The sequence below is a fragment of the Rhineura floridana genome, chromosome 1, assembly GCF_030035675.1.
Source record: "Rhineura floridana isolate rRhiFlo1 chromosome 1, rRhiFlo1.hap2, whole genome shotgun sequence".
Taxonomy (NCBI): Eukaryota; Metazoa; Chordata; class Lepidosauria; order Squamata; family Rhineuridae; genus Rhineura; species Rhineura floridana.
The window spans coordinates 322,016,486-322,032,233 of record NC_084480.1 but is presented as its reverse complement, the minus strand read 5'-3'; the positions used below and the strand labels follow the sequence as shown (position 1 = coordinate 322,032,233).

The 15,748-nt window shown below is 51.7% G+C and overlaps 1 protein-coding gene across 1 annotated transcript in view; it reads right to left on the bottom strand.

The window, feature by feature from the left end:
• Nucleotides 1-557: 557 nt before the first annotated feature.
• Nucleotides 558-15,748, bottom strand: part of BOP1 (BOP1 ribosomal biogenesis factor) — a 97,441-nt gene continuing 82,250 nt past the window's right edge. Inside the window, exons 5-16 of the mRNA XM_061607189.1 lie at nt 13,476-13,593; nt 13,229-13,330; nt 11,868-12,080; nt 11,566-11,727; nt 7,142-7,222; nt 6,683-6,752; nt 5,453-5,585; nt 4,037-4,217; nt 2,428-2,716; nt 2,071-2,155; nt 997-1,104; nt 558-869 (exon numbers count right to left, since the gene is read on the bottom strand). Coding sequence (XP_061463173.1) covers nt 716-869; nt 997-1,104; nt 2,071-2,155; nt 2,428-2,716; nt 4,037-4,217; nt 5,453-5,585; nt 6,683-6,752; nt 7,142-7,222; nt 11,566-11,727; nt 11,868-12,080; nt 13,229-13,330; nt 13,476-13,593 — 1,696 coding nt within the window. The 3' untranslated portion in view covers nt 558-715. The remainder of the gene's footprint in view (nt 870-996; nt 1,105-2,070; nt 2,156-2,427; nt 2,717-4,036; nt 4,218-5,452; nt 5,586-6,682; nt 6,753-7,141; nt 7,223-11,565; nt 11,728-11,867; nt 12,081-13,228; nt 13,331-13,475; nt 13,594-15,748) is intronic.

Genomic DNA, 15,748 nt, shown 5'->3' with positions numbered 1-15,748 from the left:
CCTATGGACCCTCCGCCCCAGATGTACAGCTGCTGCCACATTTTCTTTCTGACAGTCAGTGAAGATATCCATCCCTTTGTCCAGGCTTTTGGGAGTCACAGTAAGAAAGCCAGCTGACAATTATCACCACTATGGTGTTATGATCATTGGAGGAATTCTTAGCTGGTAATGTTTTACTGTAGCGATCTTTTGTGATTTTGAATGAACTGGTTAAGTGGTGTGACCTACCCTTGGATCATCTGATTAATGGAGGGTGGGCAATAATGGACAGGGGATAAATGAGTAGATAAAGCAAGCGTATTCTGGGTTTAGGGGGAGAGGTGAGGCTGTGCTCCACAGCCAAGCTGCTGCCAGCCACCCACTCGCCCTGGTCGAATCCAGCACTTCTTCACAGCGGCATCTCTCTCTTTCTCTCCAGTGAGTGATGCAGCATCAGTGTACAGTTCCTGCCGCTCACCCAAGGCAAGAACAGAGGCAGAAGCTCCCCCCTCGCGGCCCCTGGCTGGAATCGGCCTCCTCCCCCTTCAGGCACCCTTTCTTTCCTGGGACAAAAGAGGCATGATGCACCTGAACAGTTTAATCATAGCGCTGGTTTTGCAGAGTTCATTCTCTCCCCAGAGAGAAGCAGCAGAGAGCTTTGCAACCATCCCTGGAAAGGGGGTCAGAATCATAGTCCCATCCGCCTCCCCTGCCCAGAGGGGAGGTTGGCAGCCGGCTATGTGAAGAGACGGATGGTGGCATCTGCACCCGCAGAGAAGACCCAGGGCTGGCTGGGGTGGAAAATGACGTCCAGGACCCCGAGGTCATGAGTCGGCGTGTGGCCCTTCAGCACTTTAACTGGCACGATGAGGGGGTTCTGGAGCAGGTCACTGTATGGCAGGGAGAGAGAGAGGAGCTCTGCTGGACAAGGATGGCTGGACCACCACTACCCCTCCCCCCAGCTGACATGCAGGGGTCAAGTGCTCATGCCACCCCTCACCCTGGTCTCCTACTCACTTGTAGACCATGCCATGGCAAATGATGACACTGCCATCGTCTGAACCGGAGGCAAAGAGAGGGTAGTACGAATGGAACGCCACGGCCCTCAGCGCCGCCTTATGATGCCTGCCAGGAAGGAAAGGCCAAGGGAAAGAGCATCTGCACCAGCGTGCCACAGCTGCCCTGCCCTCCTCCTGAGCTGCCCCACAAACCCAACCGGAGAGTAATCTTCTGCACTCCCCTGTTACGCTGGTGGGAACTGAGCCCAGAACCAAGTCAGCCTTGTAGGATAGGATAGGGCAGGCGTGGCGAGCCCTTGGCCCTCCAGATGATGCTGCTCAGGCCCAGCAAGCATGGCCAATGGCCAAGGAGGACGGGCGCTGTAGCTCACCAACTTCTGGAAGGCCAAAGGCTCCCGACTATGCTAGACTTTCACACCCGGAGATCCAGCAAGGCTCATTCCCCATCAAACTTCCATTGTACGACAACAGCAAGGGTGGAGAGCCAAGTGGTGTAGTGGTTAAAGTGCTCGACTAAGACCTGTGAGACAAAATGGAAATGGACTGCCTCCAAGTGGATCCTGACCTACGGCGACCCTATGAATAGGGTTTTCATGGTAAGCGGCATTCAGAGGGGGTTTCCCATTGCCTCCCTCTGAGGCTGAGAGGCAGTGACTGGCCCAAGGTCACCCAGGGAGCTTCGTGGCTGTGTGGGGATTTGAACCCTGCTCTCCCAGGTCGTAGTCCAGCACCTTAACCACTACACCACACTGGCTGGCAGGGTTCAAATCCCCACCCAACCATGAAGCTTGCTGAGTGACGTTAGGCCAGTCAGTCTCTCAGCCTTACCTACCTCATAGGGTTGTTGTGAGGATACTATGGAGAGAAAGGAGAACCACGTATACCCCTTTGAGCTAAATCTGCCAGTGACATAGATATTTGGGTGAGGGAGGGCTTGCTCACTGTATTGTCTTGCCAATAAAGGACGGGGAGGGGAGTTGTGTTATGTGTGTAAAGCAAGCTGCCATCAGGCCTTCCAGAATGCATCTGGGCCTTTCCCTTGCACAAATCTGTTGCTTCTCTGCATACTGACCTCAACACCCGGTAGGGCTTTGTGGAGAGGTCCAGATCAAACCAGGCAAGTTTGCTGTCGTAGCTGCCACAGATCAGGTTGTCACCTAAGGGGGAAGGAAGCAGGGAGGCTTCAGCCATGGCTTCTCCCCCAAATGGGGGCCACCTTGGAACACAAACCCTGCAACTCCAGCCCAGCCCCAGGGAAGGGAGGGAAGCCAGAGTAACGCCAGAGGCGGTGTGGAGGGCCAATCACTTAATGGATGCCGGCTGCAGACGTGGTGCACAAGGCACCCGCAGCAGACCTGGTCTGGCCCAGCCCACCCACCCGGAGGGGCAGCCATGCATCCCAGCAGCGCGTCCCTCTGGCCCAGCTCACCTCCTGGATGGAGTGCCATGCTGGAGACCCACTTGCAGTTGGTAAGCAGCTTCTTGGTGAGCTCCTGCTTGAGGAGGTTGTAGACGCGGACAAAGCGCTGGGTGGCCACAAAGAAGAAAGGGCGCAGTGGGTGGAAGAGTACCCGCTGCACCTGGCCCTTGCTCCGGCGGAAGGGTGCCTGACTCCAGCGCTTGCTTGCCTGGTGGATCAGGACCTGCAGGTGGCTGTTGTCTGACACCACTGTGGCAAAATAGTCTCCTTTCCCGTGCCACGTCACCTGCTTCAGAGGCTGAAGGAGGGGAGGAGATATATATATATATATTTGCATACCTGTATACGGTATTACCCACCCACACTGTTTATCATATCCAGTATAAATCATGTTCATAGGTATAGAGATATAAAATATCCAGAAACCCTTGAAGCCATGGAAAAAGCCGGGGGGGGGGAGGGGAAGAGAAGAGGAAATTTTGGGAAAATGGAAAAATATACTTGTTTTTTAAAGCCCTTTTTACAGATCAAATGTCATTTTGTTACTTTAGGAACATAGAATGTATTACATGTAACTTAGTTTGCTGTTAAATTATCACTTTGTATATTAAAAGTACAGTTTATTCAGGCAATTACAAATTTAATTTTGTAATTTTTAATTTTGTTGTTACAAATGAAGTTACGAGCTGCTGACTAGAAGGAACCTAGCATCTCTTTTGTTTTGCCAGTTTATGAAGTGCAGGCAAAAGCCAATGAACACAGTTAAAACCATTAACATCATAGTAAAAAAAGAAAGTATTATGTATTCTGGAAATTATTATGTCTCCTCTAGTCTTCCACAGAGTGGAGTAGACAAAAAGCCCTAATTTCCATAAAAAGATCTGAGAAAGAGAGAAGGAAGCCAAGGCTCAATGAAATACTGCGTGAAATCTAATCAGTCTCATTGTCTGAGCTATCACTATCCATTTCTGCTTCTTCATATTTGTCATATTTATCACGGACTCCTAAAACTGAAGGTTTGCCTTTCCATAGAGCCAGAGAGATTGTAACACAATATAGCACATGAAAGGAACAAGGAAAACACAATTAAAAATCAATATGCGTATTTAATGGAGCTTGTGGACCCGTTTGGGAACCCCGGTATAGACATCCGTTTCAATCCGGGCAAACCTTTGGTTTTTAGAAATCCATGATGAAGATAATGACAAATATGAAGAAGCAGAAACTGAGGGAGATAGCTCAGAAAATCATAGAGTATCTAACAGAGCACATCACGATTGCTAAAACTGGCAGAAGAAACATTAAGTGGGCTGCCAAGACTATCAGCAATTCTCAAGCGGTCCTTGGGAAGAAAAGATCGGGAATCATTTTTCTATACCCTTCCACAATTCACAGTCCAAAACATTCAATGTTTTGGAAAAAAACAAAACATTTTGAAAAGCAAAATAGTAACCCCGTCCCTACATATGCCAGGAGCCAGCCTGGTGTCACCCCTACCCTCAGCTGCTGACTGGCTTTTGGCTTGGGGCTTAGACCCACAGGGTTTAAGGGTCAGGTCAGCAAAAGCAGCCTGCCCCCGCCCTTGCCCAAAAGCCTCCCTCCGTTCCCAGGCTGGTACCTTCCCGTGCCTGACGATGAGCCGCACGCCGCGGTCCCACTCCTCTCCGGTTGCCTCCTCCCACGTGACAGGCTGTGGCCGCTCCTCCTCAGGGGGCACATAGGCGTCAAGCAGCTGATTGGTGGCCCCATAGAGCAGCTTGTCCCCGAGGCCGGGGTTCACCAGGAGCACCGACTGCTCCCTGCAAAGTCGGGACGGGGAATGGAAAAGAAATGTTAGCAGGGAGGAAGCCACACCTGCAGGGTCCCAGGGCTGGAGAGCAGCCCTCCATCGCATGAAGCTGTGGGCAGGTCGGAAGGCTCAGCACGCAGCTGTCCCAGCAGGCACAGCCTGCAGCCTGGAGTCACCCCTGGGATGGGTGTGTGGAAGCCACGAGGGGAGATCTAGGGAGCGGCATGAGAACATCCTGGCTGGGTCAGATCAAGGAGGATCCTTCTAGCCCACATTCTGCTGCCAAAGATTTATTAACTGTGTGCTGATCTGAGAGCTGCCTTTGTGGCCCTGTAAGGACCTGGAAAATGACATGTGGATATTTTAACAAAGAAACAAACTATGGCCAACCAGATGCGCCACACGGAGGACCTGAAGGCAGCTGTCCTCTATGGCTGTCCCCACCCCAACCCTGGAGGCCACGGGGTCTTCGGTGGCACAGACTTCCATCTCACCATCATGGACAAGACTTTCCCACCTACACGAGTCTGCCCTCATGACCCCTGTTTTAAAGCTGGCTCTCGTCACATCCCGGGGCAGCCAATCCCACGCTCTTATGGCATGCTGTGGGAAGAAGGGCTTCCTTTTATTTCTCCTGCCCATCAGTTTCCTGGGAATCCTGGAGTTCTAAGGCCAGAGGAAGAAGAGGGGGAATTCTTCCTCTCTTTCCTTTCTCAGATGTTTATAAACCTCTTTGCTGCCATTTTCCCTCAACAACAAAGCCTCAAATACTTCTGTCTTTCCTTGCAGGAAAGTGGCCGCAATCCCTTCACCACTGTAGTTGCCCTCTTCTGCTGCTGCTTTTCCAGCTGCACAATATTCACCCCTTTTTTTCCTGAGGTATGGCAAGCATCCTGAGCTTTCACGGCATTACGACATTGGCAGTTTCCTTTGCAATCCCTTTCCTTATGTTCTCAAACACAGAGCTCTCCTTTTTCACCAATCATGCACACGGGGTCAGCCCTGGCCTCTCCACCACAAACCACCTCAAGATCTGACTAGTTACCACCAACTTGGATCCAATCGGTGTATACAGGTGAGGCGAGGTGAAGCCCAGTGAGGCGTTTTTACTTTCGTGTTTTACCCCAGCGCAAAAGGTCCCTTTAATTTCCTCAAACTGAATTGCATTTGCTGTTCTGTTGCCCACCCTGAATCACCCGACGTCCCCTGCGGGCGACTCCAGAAGACAAGTCAAAGGGCACTCACACAGCAATGCCCACCAGGCAGACAGTGGGGTTGGGGTTCCAAGCGATACTCTTCACTGCGCCTGGCACTGGGAGGGTCTTCACACATCGCGCTGTACAGACCTCCCAGAACTTCACTGTGTAGTCATCAGAACCTGCACAACAGGCATGCTGTGAGTGTGGGCTTGATGCTTCCTCTCTCCCCAAAGGAAAGGGCCCCCTCGCTCCCACCCCAATTAAGACAGGCAGCAGAGAAGTTCATAGAATCAAAGAATCATTCCTTGTTCAAATCTTGCCTGAGCCAGGCACTCACTCGGCGGCCCCCTGCAAGCCCCTCCACCTCCACCCCATTCCTTCAGCAACATGGGGATAATACTGGCCTACTTTACATGACTGTTGTTAAGGACTGAGATAATTTACACAAAATGTTTTGAGCACTTCCGCAGGGCCTACTCTTCTTCCTCAGAGGAAGCTGCCGTGTCAGTCTGCCTATCTATCTGTGTGCCACACTTTCAAGAAAAACACAACACGGAGGTGTACAACAGCAATAGTAAAAACATCATCAAAATATTGTCAAAAACTGGGTGGTAAAAAGATTTTTGCACTGCTGTTGGTTTCACTTTGGCTGGTTTAAATTTTTCCGGATTTTACATGATGTTTTATGGCTATATTCTAGTATTTTAATGGTTTTAACCTCTATTCTGTGAAGTGCTCAGTGAGCCTCAGCTACGGGTGGTATGGGAAGGAATACTAAATTAACGGCTATTAATAATGGGGAGCAATGCCCTTTGAGAGCCACAGTCCTTCTGGGGGGCAAAAGTCCTGGCTCAGAGTCTACTCAAGGAAGCTCCCTGTCCCCACTGCTATGCAGAGCACAGAAGAAAAGCCGGCAGCTGCTCTGGAGGACCCCTCCCCCACACAATATGGTGGGCAAGGGGGATTTAAACACCTGACCTCAGAATGCAACCCAAAGCAGGCCCCAAATGCCCACATCCTGAAGGGCCTTGCCCCAAAGGGCCCAGATGCTCCATGCTGCCTTTCAGATTTCACCTCTTGGGCCCATCTGTCTGCTCTCTGTTGCCTGGACAGACCACAAAGCAGCATCAACAGCCAGGAACAAAGACAGACAGGCAGGCGAGAGGTGCACCCAGGCAGGTGCCATCTCAACACCAATCCCCACTATACATTGTGCCACATATTTGACAGAAGTACAGCAGCTTGTACCCAGCGCCAGTCTTGAGCCGCTGCTTACCTGATGCCAGCCACTGTCCACTGGGGGAGACACAGAGGCAGCGCACAAGGCTGGTATGACCACGGTAGACCTGCCGAGAGAAGAGGGGAGTGAAACACACATGGAAAAGGTAGGTATCCAGTCCTGGCATGGGCCAGTCGAGGGGGGGGGCATCTCTGCAACAGAAACTGGATCTGTTGCCTGAACCCCTCACCCACGCTTCCCTCTGCCCGACCCCAATAACCGGGGCTGGGGTGGGGGACAGTACTGGACCCCTTGCTGCTCCCCCTTTGCAGTTAGGGCATAGCTCAAGGGACCACTGCTGCCCCACCCCAACACACAGGCAAAAAGTCAAAACCAAATGCTGCAGGTGTCCTGGAAGAGCAGCCTGCCCCACCAGCCCAGCAGCCGCTCTGCCCAGCAGGAAATGTAGCCACAAGAAGCAGGCAGATGCTGATCCTCCTTCGTGTGGTCCCTTACCAAGGCCTGCACGGTGGGGAACGGCTGCAGATCCCGCGGCTTTGGCAGTTTGGGGATCAGGTCCTCAGGATCCACATTGACCTAGAAGAGAATGAAGCTGTGAACACGCATGTCCATCTTGCTCCAGCAATTGGCTCCCATCTTCTAGCTGCAGCTGGGAGTCACTTGCTAGAGCAAAATGATTATTAATTCATGTGTTTTGTTGTGGGGAGATGCAAAGCTCACACAATAAAATGGCAGCTGGGAAAAAGGCACATGCCATCCTAGGAATCATTAGGGAAGGGACTGCTAATAACTTTAATGCCTGTCCAAATGCGGAATATTGTGTATTGTTCTAGTGACCTCTCCCCAAAATAGATATTATAGAGCGGGGAAAGGTTCAGAAAATGGCAACCAAAATGATAAAGGGGAATAGAGCAATTCCTCTATGAGGAAAGGTTGCAGCATTTGGGGCTTTTTAGTTTAGAGAAAAGCTTAATTAAAGGGGTGGGGACAGAAGTGTATAAATTCTAAATTTATGTTGCTAATCGGTTTAAGTCGTGTTTTTGTTTTAAGGTTTAAATGATACACTGTTTTTTAGACTACACAGCTTAGAGATTTTTGAAATATTAAGCAGTATAGAAATGCTTGTGAATAAGTAAATAAATACATAAAATTATGCATGGTGTGGAGAGAGTGGACAGAAAATTTTTCCTCTCGTAATACTCGAACCTAACAAAGGTGAATGTTGGACGGTTCAGGACAGGCAAAAGGAAGCCCTTCGTCAAGCAGCGTGTAGTTAAGCTGTGGAATTCACACCCACAGAAGGCAGGGATGGGCAGCAACTGGCATGGCTTTGAAAGAGGATTAGGCAAATCCCCGGAGGATGAGGCCATCCATGGCTACTAGCCACAACAGCTATACGGACTACCTCCAGTGTTGGAGGCAGCTGGAAATCACAGGCAAGGAGAGCGCTGCTACTGTGCTCAGGCCCTGCCAGGGGGCTTCTCAGAAGAAGCATCTGCCTGGCCACTGTGGGAACACGATCCGTGACACATGCACCAGAGCAGAGGCGCACAGTGCACACCCTCCATTTCTCCGGAGTTCAGGACCCTGAAGAAACCAGAGCCCCGCCTGGGACTCAAGGCAGACTTCAGACCTGGCTGCAGAGGGGGGATATGGCATGCTGCCACTAGATGCCCGCCCGTGTGTTTGCGGGTTCCAAGCACAGCTAAAAAAACCCTCCCTCATCTGCCACCACCATCTCTCCAAATGCAGCTGTCAGGAAGAGCACAAGAAGAGCCCTTCTGGGTCAGGCCAGAGGCCCGCCGAGTCCAGCATCCTCTTCTCACTGCGGCCAACCCAATGCCCATTACGGGAAGCCCCCAAGCAGGACCCGAGCACAAGGGCACTCTCCCCTCCTGCAGCTTGTGGCAACTGGTGTCCAGAAGCACCCTGCCTCTGACTGGGGAGGGAGAGCAGAGCCAGCGTGGCCAGGAGCCACTGACAGCCTCCGTGTATTTGTCTAACCCTCTTTAAAAGCCATCCACGTTGGCGCTCATCGCTGCCTTCCAGCATTCAGCTTCACTGGATGTCCACGAGGTCTTGTGTTACGAGAGAGGGAGAAAAACGTCTCTCTGCCCACTTTCTCCCTGCGCCCTGCATCATTTTATACACTTCTGTCATGTCGCCTCTGACTCGCCTTTTCTCTAAACTAAAAAGCCTCAAATACGTCAGCCTTTCCTCACAGAGGAGTCGCTCCATCCCCCTGATCATTCTGGTTGCCCTTTTCGGAATCTTTTCCCACTCTACAATATCCTTTTCGAGGTGAGGCGACCAGAACTGTACACAGTATTCCAAATGCAACCACACTATAGATCTGTATAATGGCATTATGATATTGGCAGTTTTATTTATTTATTATTTGATTTATATCCCGCCCTTCCTCCCAGCAGGAGCCCAGGGCTGCAAACAAAAGCACTAAGCACACTTTAAACATCATAAAAACAGACTTTAAAATACATTAAAACAAAACATCTATACTATACAATACTATTCCTTATGATCCCTAGCATAGAATTTACCTTTTTCACAGCCACTGCTAACTGGGCTGACAGCTTCACTGAGCTATCTACCAAGACCCCAAGGTCTTGTTCTTGGTCAGTCAGTCAATGCCAATTCAGACCCCATAAGCGTATATGTGAAATTAAGTTTTTTTGCCCTGACATGCATCTCTTTACACTCGTTTACACTGAATTGCATTTGTCATTTTATCTCCCATTCACTCATTTTTGAGAGGTCCCTTTGGAGCTCTTTGCAATCCCTTCTTGTTTAAACAACCGTGAACAACTTAGTATCATCAGCAATCTTGGCCACTTCACTGCTCGCTCCTAACACTAGATCGTATGTGAACAAGTTAAAAAGCCCAGGTCCCAATACTTGCAGGACTCCACATTCCACAGCCCTCCATTGGGAGACCTGTCCATTTATTCCTACTCTCTGCTGTCTGTTTCCTAGCCAGTTCCTGATCCTCAAGAGGACCTCTCCTCTTATTCCATGAGTGCTAAGCTTACTCAGGAGTCTTTGGCGAGGCACCTTCTTGGAAGCTTTTTGAAAGTCCAAGTCTTCCTCAGTTTTAAGATCTCCCTGAGCATTTTGACCATCCCCAGTTCTAAATTACTCCTGGGGCCCAGAGCCACCACCCACAATGAGGAGTCTGCCTCCTTCTAGCTTGCTGGAGTCCATGACCTCATTCACATATTACTGTGTCCCACTGGGTCTCTCCATTCCACCATGTTTCCATTATGCTCACGATATCAATGCTGACCGAGCACTCCAGTCCTCCCATCTTGGCGCACAGGCCTCTGGGATTAGCTCATAAGCACTTATGCACAGTGTCTGTCTTCAAGTGTCTTTGGCCCGTGGTACTTCGGCCTCTCTGGATTGCCATCCTGTGCCCCTGCACTCACAATGCCTAGTTCGAGGCCCACCCCATTTAAATGTTCATCATTTCATGTCTGTATCCCGGGGGGAGATTTGTTCCAAACAGGACCCTCCTGAGCTCCTGTCAGCTTTCCCCCCTTAATCAGTTTAAAATCAGTCTGGTCCCATCCCACCTCAAGTGGAACCCTCCTCTTTTGTACAGGCCTCACTTATCCCAAAATGTTCCCCATGCCTAACAAATCCAAACCCCTCCTCCCGACACCATCGTCTCACCCATGCATTGAGATGACAAAGGTGTGCCTGTCTGGCTGCCCCTGCACGTGGCGCTGGCAGCATTTCAGGCTGCCTTGGAGGTCCTGGCCTTCAGCATCCTGCCTAGCAACTTAGATTTTTCTTCCAGGTCCTCATGACTGCATTTCCCCATGTCACTGGTGCCATGACCACTCACTCCTCCCAGCACTATCTACCAAGCTTTCTAGACAATGGGCAACATCCACAACCTTTGGGCTAGGCAGGCAAATCACTCTGCAGTTTGCACACCCATCACACACCGCGCTATGTTCTATGCTCCTAATGAATGACCCACAAGTAGCATCCCTCCACACACACCCCGGAGATGTATCCTCGGCACAAGAGGATATCTGCTTGTCCCCCAAGGAATGGGTCCCTTCTAAGGGATCGTTTCCCTCTTCCTCGGGTAGATGCTCTCCTTCCCCGTGTCCCTCAGTCTCCATGAGAGCTATCATCCTGGGAGTGGGACACAGCTATGAGGTCAGGAGCTCACTGCACTGAGCAGGGCTGGCTCCAGGCGTGACTGGCCCTTGGGCACCAGCCTGCCCCGGGCCCCTCACTCCCAGTCCCAGAACATACAGGACTGCTCCACCTAACTCTTCTCTCTTTCTGTGAATGCCCTGTGTGCTGGGCATGCAGATCACTGCCATTAACCAAGATGGCAGTGAAGGCTTCACTAAGGAGGGCCCCCCACCATCTTTGTTGATGGCATGCATGTGCGCTATGCTGCATGCGCACACATGCCTGCCATCAGTCAAGATGAAGGTTGGGGTATGAACCCCTTAGAGAAGCCTCTGCTGCCATCTTGGTTGGTGGCGGCTGCGCACATAGAGCACAGGGCATTCACAGAAAGGGAGAGAGGTAGGTGGAGCAGGCTGGCACTGCAGGTCCACACGGTCTGGGGGGGGGGCTGGGAGCTCCGTCTCTGCGATCTGCAGCAGGGCCAGGAGTCGACCCTGCCAAGGATTGCGGAAGGGGAGCGCTGCCCCCACATTCTAAGAAGGGGCCCTTGGCCAGGGCCCGACCTGGCCACCCTTTGGCATCGGCCCTGGCACTGAGGGAACATAAGCCAACAGAAGCTGGATTGACCCTCAACTTTGTTACTGCAGTGACCGACACCTCAGGATGAGACTCAGCTCCAATCAGGCAGGCACAAACAGGCAGCGCTTGGGCCCGTCCCTGATCTCCTGGCAGACCAGAGCACCACGTACCCGCATCTTCCTCTGGCGTGGGCACAGGTAGAGGTCAAGGCAGCGCTCAAAGCGCTCATGGATGAAGCGGGGGTAGGCAGGCACCCGGCGCAAACAGTCGTAGCCGTGGGGTAGGAAGTTCAGCTTGCGCTCTGAAGGTTCCTGCTGTTCCCAGGCCAGCTTCTGCAAGGAGAGGAAGAGAGGCCAGGATTGTTTTTAAGCGGGAGGTCCTGGGGACTGAACCAAAGGCCTCCCACACCCACCCTCTTCCCAGCTGGAACCTTCTTGTTCCCTGACCCAGGCCCCTGCCCAGGCCTGCTCACCTCTTCCTCGGTGGGGAGATACTCTGGCGGAGGGTTGTAGGATTCTTCATGGCCAGGAAGAGGGAGCTTGGGAGCAGGTACATGCATCTTGTGCCGCCCCAGGATGGAGTTGGGATCTTCCTGAGCCCAAAGGTCGTAGAAGGCCGGCGTGTCCTCTTTGGGCTTCCGTGGTTTGATCCAGCCCATCTTGATGGCGTGGACCAATCTGGAGACCTGCAGTGACCGGGAGGGAGGGAGGGAGGGGACACACCAGGGAATGAAGCCGCTTCTGGCTGTGCTGCCTTCCCCACTTTTGGCAAAGGCCTTTTGCAACCAAGAGTCAAAGCTGCACATTCTCTTTGTGCCAACCGCTGACTGGGAAAGAGGTGTGCCCCACTGATCGGGACTTGGGAACATCATTCCTCAAGGTTCACCTTGGCTAGTTATTAAGCTGATGCTTCTCTTTCCCTCAAGGAAGGCCATGAACTCTGGTGCCACAACATCTCCTGGCTCTCCCTGCCTCAACAGGCACAGCCAAGCAGCCTCAAGCGCTGATCTGTTGTTGTTAAATTGCCCTAGATGAGCTCCTACTGGGAATAAATGCCTTCTGAAGACCTGGCTAAATGGTCCAATCAGTGACAGACTAACCTCCTGCCTTTGAACCTGCTCTTTAATTTTAACAACGGAACGTCCATGTTTTCCTGTGTTCCCTGCAATAAACTTTTCTGGTTTTGTTGAGGTATATTTTTCCTCCAGATTAATTCTAATCACCCAGAGATTTTGCTTTTCTTACATGCTGCCAAGTGTTTTCAGGGAACAATTTGAAAGGTGAATCACTCCTGACACCTGGTTATTTCCAGGTCTCTCGATGTGCCTGGGGAGCAGCTGGTTTACACAGAGGTTAGGCTCAACATTAAGTTAATTTCCCTTCTGATCAGACTTTAAAAACCCACATCTGGGTGTGGCGTGTGGTGCTTTGCTAAAAGGCGCTGGTTTCAGTACCCAGGTAACTGCAGAGCCAAATGCTTGCTGGGGCCAGGAGGAGAGGGTGGCCTGAGAAATTTCCAAGAGATGGTGAAAAACAAAGTTGCATGGGACACCACCTGAGGGGCAGGGCAGGCCCTCTGGGTATGGTGATGAGGGCACTTCCCTCCCCAGCTGCTGGAAGAAAGCTGGGGTGCGACAGGAGGGGCTTCTTCCAGCTGGGGAAGGTGGTCTGGGGATCCAGGGGTTGGACAGGTGAGAGCACCTCACAAGATCTGGGCAAGGACTCCTCCAGACCTGAGATCCAGACCTGATCATGTCGACTCCCCACCTCCAACAATCTGTGGTTGACGGAGGGCATCTGACCAACACCCCCCTCCCTTCCGCTCTCTACTCACCTTCTCCTTCTCAATGAGGGAGGGGATGAAGCTCCGCTTGTCAGCTGGGCGGTTTGTCACTGGGTGGATCATCACTTGGCTGCTGAAGAAGTCGATGGCAGGCTGCAAGAGAGGCGGGATGCTTAGGGGGGTGCGGCAGGGACGCTCTCCCCTCCTGCCCAAGTGTGGAGCTGATGAGTGGCAGCCCGAAAGCAGGCACAGGGAGAAGAGGAGGAGCATCATCATTAGGGGGAAGACCTTTCCTTACCTCATAAGGGTTGAAATTTACATCCCCAAACTGGCCCCTCTGGAGACGGTTCACCAGCTCCACCTGTTCATCTGTCAGCTTCACATCCACTCCCGTTTTTTTGTCATGGACTGTTCGCCTGGTGTAGGGAGAAAGGGAAAGTTGACAGGAAATGGCCAACAGCAAGCTGCCCTCCCGAGCAAACCCTCCTGGGGACTGGGCTGAAGCTGGCCTGCGTGGGCACAGATGAATGGCAACTCTCCCCTCTAATGCAGCAAGACCTCAGCCCAACCATGCGTGATGGGCTCCCTGAGGTGCTGAGTACTACCGTTCAGTGCTGGCTGGTCCCCCCTGGGACTGGTGGGGCACAAGGTGGGGAGCCCAACAGTGGGTGGAGCCAAAGCCAACAGCAGGGACAGCCAACTCATGCACGCTTGGCCTTGATCCTCCTGCCGCCTGCGGAGTTCTACAAGGGCAGGACTGAGACTAAGGAGGAAGCTTACCAGGCAGGGCCACCCTCAGGGACTGGCTGCAAGTACGGAGGCAGGCAGGTGGGGCTGGCTGGGGCAGACTGAGCTTGGTGCCCCATTTGCTCCCTAATACGTGCATGCGCCACTCTTTGTATGGCTACCTCTGTACATCCTGGACCATCCAAGGGACCTCCCTCAAAATCTCTGATGGATTGTGTTTCCTCTCTGACCTCCAAGGGAGGGCAAGTCTGGCCTTGGACCTCATCGGAAGTGGTCTCTTCATGAGGAGTCTTGCCATGCAAGAAGATCTGAGACGTGCTCTGCTAAAGTGCCCAGGGCTTACTTCTTCGGCTCAGGAGGAGCTCAAATCCCATGCAGGGTCACAGAGCCACATCAGAGCCACGGCCAGTCACTGGTGGCCATCTGCTGGTTGGTCCAGAGAGGACCAGGGCTGATCTGCTCTTGAAAAGAGCTGGCCTAGCAGAACTGCAAGAGTGTGAGTTATTGCCAGGACCCTCCCTGTCCAAGTCTCTGGTGAGCCATGCGCCTGCCACGCTGCCCCAGTCTTAGCCCCATCTGTGCTGATACGAGTGTGCATCTGTCTTGGAATTGCTTGTTAATATGTTCTTAAACCTTCTTTTTAAAAATGTTTTTAATCTTAGAAGCTGTTTTGATAGCTTTTTTAAAGTAACGTCTTTGACGATGTTTTGTTTGAATGTGTTTTAAAGTTTGTTTTTATGATGTTTTAATGTTTTTAGTGCTTTTGTTTGCCGCCCTGGACTCCTGCTAGGAGGAAGGCTGGGATATTATAATAATAATAATAATAATAATAATAATAATAATAATAATAATAATAATAATAATAAATACTGCTGAGCCAGTGTGGTGTAGTGTTAAGGTGTTGGACTACGACCTGGGAGACCAGGGTTCGAATCCCCACACAGCCATGAAGCTCCCTGGGTGACCTTGGGCCAGACACTGCCTCTCACCTCATGAAAACTCTCTTCATGGGGTCGCCATAAGTCGGGATCAACTTGAAGGCAGTACAATGACATTTGATTAAATTTATTAAAATTACTACTCGCCCTTCACCAGCAGGTCCCAGGGTGGGTTACAACCGTTTAAAATTCAATGTGAAGAACAATTGAAACAGATTGCAATCACAAGAACAGAGTGGCTCCTGGAAACACACACAAGTGCCAAAGGCCAGGGAAACGAGGTGCCTCTTCAGCATTTGCCAAAAACTGTGCCGTGAAGGTGCCAGACACACCACTGGCGGGAGGGAGCGCCACCACTTAGGGGCTGCCACAGAGAAGGCCCTCTCCCAGGCCGCCACCCCCACCAAGCCTCTGAGGGTGTCGGAACTACCACAAGGGCCCCCTCTGCCGATCTCAACACCGAGAGGGTCTGTAGGGAAGGAGGCGGTCTTTCAGATATTTGGGACCCAAGTCATCCAAGGCTTTAAGCACCAATGTGAGCACCTTGAATTGGGCCCAGAAACGATCTGGCAAGCAATGCAGCTGTTTTAAAACAGGGATTATATGAGATCTAAACAGAACCATAGCCCGTAATCAGGCTGCTATATTTTGGACCGGTTGAAGGTTCCGAGTCGTCTTCAAGGGCAGCCCCATGCACAGCGCACTGCCATAATCCAATCTCGATTCATAATCCAATTACCAGAGCCTGGAACACTGTGGCCAAGTCTTCTCTGACCAAAAGGGGCCGCAGCTGGCGAACCAGCCAGAGATGGAAAAGGCACTCCTCGCCACTGAGGCCACCTGAGCCTCCAGTGACAGTGTTGGATGCAGGAGTAATGCAGGGCTG